The sequence below is a fragment of the Zingiber officinale genome, chromosome 8B, assembly GCF_018446385.1.
Source record: "Zingiber officinale cultivar Zhangliang chromosome 8B, Zo_v1.1, whole genome shotgun sequence".
Lineage (NCBI taxonomy): Eukaryota > Viridiplantae > Streptophyta > Magnoliopsida > Zingiberales > Zingiberaceae > Zingiber > Zingiber officinale.
This window is the reverse complement of record NC_056001.1, coordinates 1,145,084-1,159,012: the sequence shown is the minus strand read 5'-3', so window position 1 is coordinate 1,159,012 and position 13,929 is coordinate 1,145,084. Positions and strand designations below refer to the sequence as shown.

The window sequence follows — 13,929 nt, the reverse complement described above, 5'->3', positions numbered from 1 at the left end:
ACATATTCGTTAGCACAGCAGAATACAAACAATACAAATATGAATACAAAAGCTAAATACAATGAGAAAGGAAATGCAAACCGCTAATACGTCGATGTAACGTGGTTCGGAGATAACTTGCTCCTACTTCACGACTGTCCGTAAGGTGGATGATCCCTCAATCTGTCGGTGGATTAGCCCCCGACAAACTCCGGCTATCTCAAGTCGCTCCTTGTGGGTGGAGAAACCTCACCACAAACTCACCAAGACCTCTTGGATTACACAAGCACTTGAGAACTCTTGTGACTACAAATTAGACTTTAACCAAGTCTAATTTCGCCACCTTGGTCGACCATCCCAAGCTCCTTCATATAGAGCTTGGAAGAAAATAGCTCTGCTGTTTTACCGTTACCAGTCGACTGATCCTTGCACCAGTCGACTGATGCCAACCCAACGACTCTCTCAACGACTCTCTACCAGTCGACTGGTCCTTGCACCAGTTGACTGGTGCTTGGCCATTCGGACACAGAAGCTCTCTGTGCTCACCACCAGTCGACTGGTCCCAGTACCAGTCAACTAGTACAGTCCTAAACTTAGGGTTTCTCATCCCGAGTACATTTCTCTCGCACTTGGACCCTAACAACTTACTTGACTCTTCTTTGCAGCTTTGACTTCTTGCCTTCTAGCCTACTTTCTTTAGCTCTCATCCCTCGGATGCATTCAAGCCCATGGCTCGTCCCCAATGTCATCCTTCCCGTATGCCTCGAAGTCACTTCCCTTGGCCCTTGTCCAAGTCCCTCGGATGCTCCATCCTTCACCGGACCTGAAACCATCAAGCTGAGTCATATGTGTATCCTGCAAACCTATACACTCACATACACATATCAAATAACAAGGGTAAACATAACTTAAACTCTTTGCCAAAACACCAAAACACATGGTCACACAGACCATTGGGATTGCTCCAACAGACCCGACAAGATACAAATAGGCAATGGCTCAGGTTTGCAAATTGCTCACATTGAAAACACATCCTTTCATTCATATGATCGTACTTTTCGCATGCGCAACACTCTTCATGTACCTTCTATTACTAAAAATTTATTTTCCGTCTGTTAGTTTGCTCTTGATAATAATGTGTTCTTTGAATTTCAGTCTCATCATTGTCTTGTGAAGGATCCCACAACAGGAAATATTCTACTGTGAGGAAATATTAAAGATGATCTTTATCATCTTCAACCCACCTATACTAATGCGTCTGTTGGAGAACGCACTGATAAATTCTCTTGGCACGCGCATCTTGGTCATCTATCTCTACATATTGTTCAGAATATCATTAACCAGTATGATTTACCAATTTCTTTAGCCTCCTCTTCTCATTTATGTGAAGTTTGCATAAAAGCAAAATCTCATAAATTACCTTTTATGTCTTATTCTCGCACTTCTAGTTTTCCTTTAGAAATTATTCACTCTGATGTGTGGGGTCTTGCTCCTATTCTATCTAATCAAGGTTTTCTTTAATATGTTATTTTTATTGATAATTTCAGCAAGTTTACTTGGATTTTTCCTATTAAGAGAAAGTTTAATCTCTTTAATATTTTTTGTCGCTTTCAAAAACAAGTTGAGCGCTATTTTGATTGTAAAATCCTCTCCCTTCATTCTGATTGGGGTGGAGAGTATCAAGCGGTTCATCGTCATCTTACTTCCTCTGGCATCATCCATTGAGTCTCTTATCCCTACACTCCTGAACAAAATGGATCTGCCGAGAGAAAACATCGTCATGTGGTTGAAACCATGCCTTAGCTTTTCTTAATCATACCTCAGTTCCACTTAAATTTTGGGATGATGTCATCCAAACCACAGTCTACCTTATCAATCGTTTACCCACTCCACTACATTAAAATAAGTGTCCCTTAGAAAGACTTTATAATTATCTTCCAGATTACTCTTTCTTTCGTATTTTTGGTTGCGCATGTGATCTTGGCTATTACCTTACTCTAAGCACAAGTTAAATCCTCTCTCATTACAATGTGTTTTCCTTGGTTATAGTAATTTGTATCATGGGTCCATTGCCTCCATATTTCGATCGGTCGGATATATATTTCTCGACATGTTACTTTTGATGAATCTCTGTTTCCATTTACAATTACTACCTCAGATCCTCCTTCAGATAATCAAGGCAACTATCTAATATCACTAAGCAATATACTAGAAGCCCCACATATTGATTCATCAGGACATATTGAAAGTACAAAGAGGGATGATATCTTGGGTCCTGCTCCATCTCCACAAGTTCCTGTAAACTGGCGGCTAGTGGTGATCCACTCTCTAGTTCTGATTCTCATTCGTCTGATCACTCATCTCCGAGTAGCTCTGATGATGATATTCCTCGGTGGATGCTTCCTCTAAGCGATATTTATGCACGATATTAACCAGTTTCCACTCGTTATCCTCTTCCACGTGCTCTTATTGCTTCTTCAAATTTTGTTAAACCTTCTAGTTTTACACAGGCAGTCAAAGATCCAAATTGACGTGCTTCGATGGCTACAGAATTTGATGCTCTTCTTTGTAATACAACTTGGAGCTTAGTCTCTCGTACCACGTCTATAAATATTGTGGGTTCTAAATCGGTTTACCGAATTAAGTATCGTGCTAATGGTTCTATATATGATTTTCGGCAAGCACCTTATGCATGGTTTCATTGTCTATCTACCTGGCTTCATACTCAGGGATTTTCTGATTCAAAAATAGACTCTTCCCTATTCTATAAATGTAATGAGGAATTTTCAATATTTGTTCTGATTTATATGGATGATATATTAATAACTGATAGTGATCAAAACAGCATTATTACTTTACTACATCTTCTCCGTCAAGAGTTTCCTATTCGGGATCTTGGCAATGTTCATTTTTTTTCCTTGGCATAGAGTTTCTCTCACATTTTGAAGGCTATCTTCTCTCGCAGAGCAAATACATTACTGGGCTCGTACAACAAGCTAAAATGGATGGTGTGCATCCTATCTCCACACCAATCATTGAGGGTAGTTTCATTGTACCTTCATCCTCCTCTTCGATGTCTGACCCCCAGATCTACCGTAATATTGTTGGTGGCCTACAATATGTCACAATTACATGATCTGATATTGCTTTCGCTGTGAATCGTGCCTGTCAATTTATGCATGCTCCTACTGAACATCATTGGGAAGGTGTTAAAAGAATTCTTCGATATCTCAAAGTCACTATTCTACATTATCTTCTTTTATATCGTCAGTCTTCACAAGAGTTGATTGCCTACAGTGATGCAAATTAGGCTGAATCTCCCGAAGATAGACGTTCTACTAATAGATATTCTATATTTCTTGGATGAAATCTTGTTTCCTAGCTTTCAAAGAAGCAACCTACAATCTTTCGCTCAAGTATTGAAGCTAAATATAAAGCTATCGCAAACACAACGCCAGAAATTATTTGGTTACAATCTCTTCTTTCAAAATTACACTTTTTCCCAACTGTTACGCCTAAAATATGGTGTGATAATATTGGAGCGATTTATCTTGCGGCAAATCCTGTTTTTCATGCTCGTACCAAGCATGTAGAGATTGATTTTCATTTTGTTCACGAGCGTGTGGCGACTTGACAACTTTCGGTTTCTTATTTCTCTACAGAAGATCAAATTACTGATATATTTACCAAGACATTATCTAGACAACGTTTCACCAAGTTAGCACTCAAACTCAACATTTAGACACTCTCGTTGAGTTTGTCGGGGGTAATGACAATAATTGAAATAATATCTAATTGATTTCAAGCAATTGAGATTTATTATATTTGGCACACAATCAAGATCGACATGAATCAAATAGGAAAAATAATATTTCCAAGTCTATTATATTACTATGTTTATAATTATTATGATAGTATGCCTTATTTAATCTTTCCATTATTATTTTGAACAATTTGTATAAATAAGCCTATTGGTTTTAATAATAAGATTATCAAAAAGTTTTATATTATTTCTTTTCTTTACCTATTGATTTCTACAAGCACCTCTTCATCCTACGACTCCTCACCGATGGCTCGTCACACCCTCCGCGTGGCCCTAGAACAATAATCGCGTTCTCATAGGAACGTCGATAGCTTCTCGCCGCCGCCACGCCCGTCGCCTCTCATGCACGCTGTCAGCACCAAGGGCCTATCCTTGCGATCTGGGGTCACTGCCCTCGCGCTATAGGCATCCTGCACGACCCTCCAGGACGCTACAACCCACTGCATCTCAGACTGCCTCATCGCCGACCATCTTCAACGTCGATCAAACCATCCCCGGTTATGCTCTGATCTGACCCGTCTCCGGTCTTTGGGCCGATATGGTGTTCCGACCTTCGTGCCGTTATTATATTCTGGCCTATGTGCCGATGGCATATCTCGGCCTGCATGCCGCTGTCAGGTCTCGATCTACATGCTGTCCGTCGGATCCATGTGCATCTGACTTCAGGTCGCTGCCCCTAGATCCAACTCCTTGGACGACTTATATTCATCTACTCTTTCAGGTTATGACGACTTGATTAGTGTCACAACTAGTTCACTGATCCATCAGAGGGTGCCCCCCTAGGCCAGGGATTGGGGAAATCCTGTCGTTGTTTGTAGGAAGCGTTGACCAGAGACCTTCTGACGACTTGATCAACATAGAAGACAACTTATCATATCCTCCCCTTCCAGGTCATGGTGACTTGGTCCCGAAGATAGACGTTCTACTAATAGATATTCTATATTTCTTGGATGAAATCTTGTTTCCTAGCTTTCAAAGAAGCAACCTACAATCTTTCGCTCAAGTATTGAAGCTAAATATAAAGCTATCGCAAACACAACGCCAGAAATTATTTGGTTACAATCTCTTCTTTCAAAATTACACTTTTTCCCAACTGTTACGCCTAAAATATGATGTGATAATATTGGAGCAATTTATCTTGCGGCAAATCCTGTTTTTCATGCTCGTACCAAGCATGTAGAGATTGATTTTCATTTTGTTCACGAGCGTGTGGCGACTTGACAACTTTCGGTTTCTTATTTCTCTACAGAAGATCAAATTACTGATATATTTACCAAGACATTATCTAGACAACGTTTCACCAAGTTAGCACTCAAACTCAACATTCAGACACTCTCGTTGAGTTTGTCGGGGGTAATGACAATAATTGAAATAATATCTAATTGATTTCAAGCAATTGAGATTTATTATATTTGGCACACAATCAAGATCGACATGAATCAAATAGGAAAAATAATATTTCCAAGTCTATTATATTACTATGTTTATAATTATTATGATAGTATGCCTTATTTAATCTTTCCATTATTATTTTGAACAATTTGTATAAATAAGCCTATTGGTTTTAATAATAAGATTATCAAAAAGTTTTATATTATTTCTTTTCTTTACCTATTGATTTCTACAAGCACCTCTTCATCCTACGACTCCTCACCGATGGCTCGTCACACCCTCCGCGTGGCCCTAGAACAATAATCGCGTTCTCATAGGAACGTCGATAGCTTCTCGCCGCCGCCACGCCCGTCGCCTCTCATGCACGCTGTCAGCACCAAGGGCCTATCCTTGCGATCTGGGGTCACTGCCCTCGCGCTATAGGCATCCTGCACGACCCTCCAGGACGCTACAACCCACTGCATCTCAGACTGCCTCATCGCCGACCATCTTCAACGTCGATCAAACCATCCCCGGTTATGCTCTGATCTGACCCGTCTCCGGTCTTTGGGCCGATATGGTGTTCCGACCTTCGTGCCGTTATTATATTCTGGCCTATGTGCCGATGGCATATCTCGGCCTGCATGCCGCTGTCAGGTCTCGATCTACATGCTGTCCGTCGGATCCATGTGCATCTGACTTCAGGTCGCTGCCCCTAGATCCAACTCCTTGGACGACTTATATTCATCTACTCTTTCAGGTTATGACGACTTGATTAGTGTCACAACTAGTTCACTGATCCATCAGAGGGTGCCCCCCTAGGCCAGGGATTGGGGAAATCCTGTCGTTGTTTGTAGGAAGCGTTGACCAGAGACCTTCTGACGACTTGATCAACATAGAAGACAACTTATCATATCCTCCCCTTCCAGGTCATGGTGACTTGGTCCCGAAGATAGACGTTCTACTAATAGATATTCTATATTTCTTGGATGAAATCTTGTTTCCTAGCTTTCAAAGAAGCAACCTACAATCTTTCGCTCAAGTATTGAAGCTAAATATAAAGCTATCGCAAACACAACGCCAGAAATTATTTGGTTACAATCTCTTCTTTCAAAATTACACTTTTTCCCAACTGTTACGCCTAAAATATGATGTGATAATATTGGAGCAATTTATCTTGCGGCAAATCCTGTTTTTCATGCTCGTACCAAGCATGTAGAGATTGATTTTCATTTTGTTCACGAGCGTGTGGCGACTTGACAACTTTCGGTTTCTTATTTCTCTACAGAAGATCAAATTACTGATATATTTACCAAGACATTATCTAGACAACGTTTCACCAAGTTAGCACTCAAACTCAACATTCAGACACTCTCGTTGAGTTTGTCGGGGGTAATGACAATAATTGAAATAATATCTAATTGATTTCAAGCAATTGAGATTTATTATATTTGGCACACAATCAAGATCGACATGAATCAAATAGGAAAAATAATATTTCCAAGTCTATTATATTACTATGTTTATAATTATTATGATAGTATGCCTTATTTAATCTTTCCATTATTATTTTGAACAATTTGTATAAATAAGCCTATTGGTTTTAATAATAAGATTATCAAAAAGTTTTATATTATTTCTTTTCTTTACCTATTGATTTCTACAAGCACCTCTTCATCCTACGACTCCTCACCGATGGCTCGTCACACCCTCCGCGTGGCCCTAGAACAATAATCGCGTTCTCATAGGAACGTCGATAGCTTCTCGCCGCCGCCACGCCCGTCGCCTCTCATGCACGCTGTCAGCACCAAGGGCCTATCCTTGCGATCTGGGGTCACTGCCCTCGCGCTATAGGCATCCTGCACGACCCTCCAGGACGCTACAACCCACTGCATCTCAGACTGCCTCATCGCCGACCATCTTCAACGTCGATCAAACCATCCCCGGTTATGCTCTGATCTGACCCGTCTCCGGTCTTTGGGCCGATATGGTGTTCCGACCTTCGTGCCGTTATTATATTCTGGCCTATGTGCCGATGGCATATCTCGGCCTGCATGCCGCTGTCAGGTCTCGATCTACATGCTGTCCGTCGGATCCATGTGCATCTGACTTCAGGTCGCTGCCCCTAGATCCAACTCCTTGGACGACTTATATTCATCTACTCTTTCAGGTTATGACGACTTGATTAGTGTCACAACTAGTTCACTGATCCATCAGAGGGTGCCCCCCTAGGCCAGGGATTGGGGAAATCCTGTCGTTGTTTGTAGGAAGCGTTGACCAGAGACCTTCTGACGACTTGATCAACATAGAAGACAACTTATCATATCCTCCCCTTCCAGGTCATGGTGACTTGGTCAGTATTCCAGCCACATTATTCCAATCATTCCATCTTCTCAGCTTTCGGATAAGATCAAACAGTATGAATTTATACTATATTGAAAATTCGATATATTAAAAATTTAGTGTACCGAAAATTTAGTATATCAAAATTTTAGTATGACATCGATATGTATTTTTTATAACGAACTTTTCAAAATGATGCACAATATATGAGTTTAAGATTTGATAAACTATACCGAACCACCCCTATTAATACGTGCTTCAATTATTTCTCTATTTCATTTCAGAGATACCATCCAACGAGAGTACTCATACTCATACTTTTTTACCAACCTTTTGCCTTGGGAACTAAAACCATATTAGGATATCATGTAGCAAGACTTATTACTAGACGCAGAAGCATGTTGAGCTACTAGCTCTTAGTTCACTTGGCTAAAACATCATTTTCCAAACTGCTTGTTTCTATATTCAATCGATCATTGATTTGTCACGGTTAAATTTAGCAACATCTGGTAAAAGTGAGTTGAATATCTTCATTGGTGTTTGTATAGCGAGTGCAACATTTGGTGCCGCCGAATGTTGACGGTTACACTCAAGGAGGAATGGTTGGTGATTTATCTTTGATGTGAACATAGTTTATTCAAGTGAGCATATTTGCCCATCTGATTCTTAGTTAAACTTTTCTTCTAAATAGCTACTGCAGTTTTTCATGGCTAGGTTCACAACTTCTGGGACAAAGACTTCTCCTTTGAGAATAATAATGAAGCAACATTCGGGAGTTCAGATGATGACCTTATTATACATTTAGAACTACCTTATGTGAAACAGAGCACTAAATCCTCCTTTTCAGTGTTGTTTCTTTATCTCAACATTCTCTGAGTTGCTTTGGGTCTTTTTCTAATGCATGTATGTTTCCTAAATTACCTATCTTCAAATAGGATCATGCAAAAGATGCTTATGAAGGATCTATGACAATTAGTGTTGTCCTCGTTGCTGTTGACATTGGGGAGTTTGTCGTTTGTTTTTGTGATTGTAGGTAGGACTAAGTAATCAGTTCAAAATCAGAGAACTTAATTTTAATTAAATAGAACAAACTGATTTTTTTAATAATCGAATCAAATATTTTACCAAAAAATCAAATAAATTGTACTAATAAAATATTAATTAATTCAATTTTCAACCGAATTAATCCATTTTTTCAACAATATAACTATGATACACAATTATGAACTTGGTGAAAACTTTATTTATAAGGAAGACCTTCGTTTTGTTGAGGTCACAGTTCTGGATGTACTTGGTTACTGATGACAGCTCCCATTCAGCAACTCATGTAGCGTGAAATTAGAAAAGTAACCTCAACTTTATCAATTGGAAGATGTTTCTAATTAGTTTTACCTTCTTTAAGTACTAGAAAATTTAATAAACATCTTAAAATTTTATTTGGGGCTAATATTTTATCATTTTAAATAAATATGAATATTATTGAATTTTTAAAAGCATATAATATTATAAAATAATTAAAATAGAATGAATTGTACTTTAAATCATTAAAATTGTTATTATAACTAGGAATAGATTACAATTAATATAAATACAGTTTAATCTAAATATAATTAATTTTATGGTTTAAGTTTATATTTTTTATATTACATCCAAGATAAGTGAAAAAAAATAAATGTTACACTCGAATTTTTAATAGAAACCATTAGAAGTTAAAGATTGTAGACTTAGTAAATTAAAGATAAAATATATAAAATTTAAATTTAATAATAGTAGACATAATAAGAATCTATTAAAATGAGAGAAGTTGAGTTATTTGTAACTAAAATTTAAAGTAGGTAGAATTATTTTCACAAAAGATTGAGAGATTGATAGAAAGATTTTACATCGAACATACGTAAGATAATTGAAATAAAAGAAGTGTTAGGTGCTTTTTATAATTATAAGATATATTTAGAGTTTAAACAAAAATCTTACAAAATAATGATTAGTGCAGATATATAAATATGATAGGATAAGAAAATACTCAAGTGATTAAATATCTCAGTTAGACAATAATTTAATAGGAAAAATGTTTATTATTTTCATGTTTAACAAAAGTTAACTTAATAATCCAAAAATATTTATTTAATTTTTTTAGGGTGAAAAGACATAACTCTCATGATTTTAATAATATTTTTATAATTTAAAATAATAAAATATTAACTTCAGAAAAATCTAGATCCCTACTTTGTGAGTTTAATTTATTTATTCGTATTATTTTTCCCATTCGGTCATAGGAATTCTGCACATGAATAAAGCTCGAAATGACATGAGAAGCATATGACCAAGACTCAAGTTATCGCAATTCAAATGTTTAAACATCCACATGATATCTATAACATACATTGTCCAAAGTGACACATGAACTATATAAATATATATTAAAAAAAATACGTGGCTCGTTTCTCGTATACTAGTAATTTTCTTTTCTTTCTGCTTTTCAGATCCTCTACCTAGATTGGCCTCTGTGCAGGCGGGTAGGATAATGTTGTTACTCCAGTACAGAATTTGTTACCAACCTTTACCAATTAGCCACAACCAATCGAGTACGACGCCTGAGAAAAGACCTGCAATTAGAAAAACAACCAACAAATTCCCCAATGCATTTTGTTCCGGACCCTGCATTATACATACAACAAATAAGAATTTATGAACAGAATGTATATGTGTAATGATCTTGATTGATTAGTAATTACCTTGTATCCTTTTGGTGCTTCTGTAAGAACGCAAACAGTGAGATAGCCATTGCTCAGTCCCAAGACGGACGTCAACATTATCATCCACCCTTGATCTCCGCATTTGGCTGTGAAATAGAATGCTGGGATGAATAGGAAACGCGAGAGACTAGCAAATATGAGACCTTTCCTTGATACCAACTTGATCGGTTTCAAAAGAGGTACATATCTACCCACAAGGTCCCAGACATTGTACATGGCAATCAAAACGAGTATATACCTGCATATGGAATTAGATTTATCATTTTGTTTTTATGATGAGTTCCTCTCTCAATAGATAATGCTTGAGCACTTACCATGAACCCAAGCTGTGAGAACCTGTATCTTCGGCTAAGAAACCAGGGAAAATTGACAGTGTCAAGACATATATCAGGAAGAGGTCGAGCGCATAATCGATATTTTGAACTAGCAGTTCTTTGTTACTTAAGCGCTCGAATTGCTTCGGATCCTCCATTGCCTGCAACTGCAAGGATTAATTCACATCTGAGACCAACTAAACTGCTCATAGAATTTAAGTAATAGCATAATGCTATTTATGAATCTTACAGCTGCATTCTTTACTGATGATTGAATGCCAGCAGCAGCAAGGTCAGCAGTGACTGTCATGGATCCTTCAGAAGCAGCTTTTGATCGGTAGTATTTGACGATTGGTAATTTAGGAAACATAAATGCATAGAGAAAGACGCAAAGCAGCTCAAAAGAAGTTGAGATGGCAAGAAACAACACTGAAAAAAAGAGTATTTAGAGTTTTGTTTCAGAAAAGGTAGTTCTTAATGTATAATCTACGTAGATTGTAAATATCATATATACTTGCTCCCTTGCGAAGGCCATCATCTGAACTCTCAAATGCTGCTTTCGTAGTTAATCTCAAAGCAGAAGTCAGAGTCCCAGAAGCTCCGAGCCCAGCCATGAAAGACTACAGTAGTTGTTTTAAGAAGAAAAGTTTGTATTATCAACTAATCCTACACGCTTTCAGTGAACTAAGAAATCAGATGGGCAAAGACACTCACTTGAATAAACTCTGGGCACATCAAAGATAAATCACCAACCATTCCTCCTTGAACGAAACCGTCGGCGACACCAAATGCTGCACTCGCTATACAAATACCAATGAAGATCCCCAACCCACCTTTACCGGATGTTGCTAAATCTAACTGCAACGAATCAATGGTGTAATTGAATATAAAGTCAAGTAGTTTGGAAAAGGATGCTTTAGAAGAAGTTGATTCTTGATACTAACCACAAGAAGGCCAAGTGAACTTGAGAAGAAGAGCGAGTAGCCTAACAGGTTGCGACGTCTAGTATTAAGTCTTGCTTCATGATACGCTAATATGGCTATCGTTCCCAGAGCAAAAGGTTGGTAGACAAGTGTGAGTATTCTCGTTGGATGATATCTCTGAAATAAAATGAAAGAAGAAATAATTGCAGCACATATCAAAAGATAACATGCCATTGTTGATGAGAAAGTGATTTCTTACCGGAAAGAGAAAAGCATAGTAATCCCCAATGGTCAACATGCTTTGCCACGCCAAAAGAGATCCATTCCCAAGTAACCAGGTTATAAACAACGCAGTAAATCTTCCCTGTTTAAAACAAGAGCTTGGTAAATTTATCGAATGAATACAGTTATGGACTCAGTGTAAACTGTATTTATAAGGAAGAACCTTTGTTTTGTCGAGTTCCCAGCTTTGCATGTGGGTACTCATGGCAGCTCCTGTTCAGCCGCTCCTGTAAATCTCGTTTTAAGCAAGCCCCGTTTAGAACTGAGAATCCTAGGAAAGCATAAAACAGAAAAGTAATCTCAACTTTATGGATTGGAAGATCAAATATTTAGAGGGGTTTATGCCTCCTTTTAAAGGTCTGGACAAGAATTAATCAATCTTCAAATTACTTGGTAAACAAATAACGTATTAACTAATTATAAAATAAAAGTTCTAATTTAAATTATATATATATATATATATATATATATATATATATATATATATTAAAAAAAATAACATAATATCCTATGAGATTACAATTTTTTAATCTAAACTACTATAATTCACTAGGGAAGCTTGAATTTTAAAATTTTAAAAGAAAAATCTTATCAATTTAAATTCACTATAACCTAATACTTAAATTTTAAAATCTTAAATGCTAAATACATGTAATATATTCATGAGCATCTAAAATTTTTTTATGTTGAACACTATAATCCAATAGAAAAATTTGAACTCTAGAAGGAAAATTTTATTGGCTTAAACTCACTATAACCCAATAGAAAAACTTGAACTATAGAGAAAAAATCTTGTTAGCTTAAACTCATTATAACCCATAGAAAAACTTGAACCATAGAGATAAAATCTTATTGGCTTAAACCTACTATAATCCAACCTTTAAATTCTAAAACTTTAAACCCTAAATACATATAATATATCAAAAAAAAAAATTAAAAGACTTTCTGAGAGAATCTAGGCGCCCTGGATTGAATCCAGACACACTAAAATACTATAATTCAATAGAGAAGTTTCAAACCTAGAGGAAAAATTTTATTGGTTTAAATTATTATAATCCAACAGGGAAGCTTAATTAAACCATAAAGAAAAATTTTTATTGGTTTAAATCCAGTATAATTCAACCTCTAAATTCTAAAATCTTAAAATTTAAATACATATAATATATCAAAAAAATTAACAAAAAATCCTTTTGATTGAATTAGACGCCTTGGATTCAAACCAGATGCCCTGAATCTGTATAGTCAAGCAACAATAAGTCCGTAGCATAGCAATCTTGTGTAAATATATATACACACACGAAATAATTTAGTTAATCCGTCCAGAATAAAAGAAAAACGAATTTAGAAGGAATAAATAAGCACACAAACAATATAATTATTGTTATCATCATCCTTACAACTTCCTTTCTTGGATGATTATAAGCAATTGATAGTGTAACAGAGCTGACCAGGAGCAAGATTGATCAATATAAACTGAAATAAACTAAAGCCATACGAAAACAAATGAAATGGAGAGAGAGAGAAGAACAGTAAGGCAAAATTGAAGTGCAAAGGAAACAAAGAACGCCACAATTTATAAGAGAAACTACGAAAACAAAATGACCAAAAGGAAATAACTTGTGGATTTGAAAGAGAAAAAGATGAAAGCAGTAAAAGCGATACCTTTAAAGCATGTGGAGGAGGACGAAAGATTCTTCCAAAAATTTAAACTGAAGTGAGGGTTCAAGAACATCTTACGCTGGGAGGCCCAAAGTACGCCTAAAAAGGATGTAAAGAAGAGAAAGGTTGAGTGAGAAGATGAAGATGGGTTGATGGTCCCTCCGTAATAATGACTGCAAAGCAATAAGAGAACTTTGTTCAAAACATAAAGGGACATTATTATCATAGAGAGGTTCTCCGTGTGTTGATTACGAAAGAAATGGATTCCATTTTAAAGTTGTAAGAGAGGTAATAATGGACGCATTCTTATGTGGATGCGGTGTGCGGAGTTGACTGCCAGCCAAAATTTAGATTTTTAGATAAATGTAGTTGATCAGAGTAACAGAAGGAATATAGTATTTTTTTAATTCCGGCAAATTTAAATTTGTTTAAGTTAGAATTGGATATATATATATATATATATATATATATATAGACTG

General features: G+C 36.6%; 1 protein-coding gene across 2 annotated transcripts; it reads right to left on the bottom strand.

The window, feature by feature from the left end:
* Positions 1 to 9,834: 9,834 nt before the first annotated feature.
* Positions 9,835 to 13,616, bottom strand: LOC122015444 (equilibrative nucleotide transporter 3-like). 2 transcript variants are annotated; one of them, XM_042572321.1, is made up of 10 exons: positions 13,454 to 13,616; positions 11,955 to 12,062; positions 11,769 to 11,873; positions 11,531 to 11,686; positions 11,301 to 11,444; positions 11,101 to 11,206; positions 10,837 to 11,015; positions 10,587 to 10,753; positions 10,252 to 10,510; positions 9,835 to 10,174 (listed from the first exon to the last, which is right to left on the bottom strand). In XM_042572321.1, the coding sequence occupies exons 2-10, from the start codon at positions 11,994 to 11,996 to the stop codon at positions 10,067 to 10,069; spliced, it is 1,266 nt and encodes a 421-aa protein (XP_042428255.1). In that variant the 5' UTR covers positions 11,997 to 12,062; positions 13,454 to 13,616; the 3' UTR covers positions 9,835 to 10,066. The 2 variants fall into 2 exon arrangements, with proteins under 2 accessions (XP_042428255.1, XP_042428256.1); XM_042572322.1 differs by lacking the exon at positions 13,454 to 13,616 and adding an exon at positions 13,189 to 13,402 and having other exon boundaries at positions 10,587 to 10,747.
* Between the last annotated feature and the right edge of the window lie 313 nt (positions 13,617 to 13,929).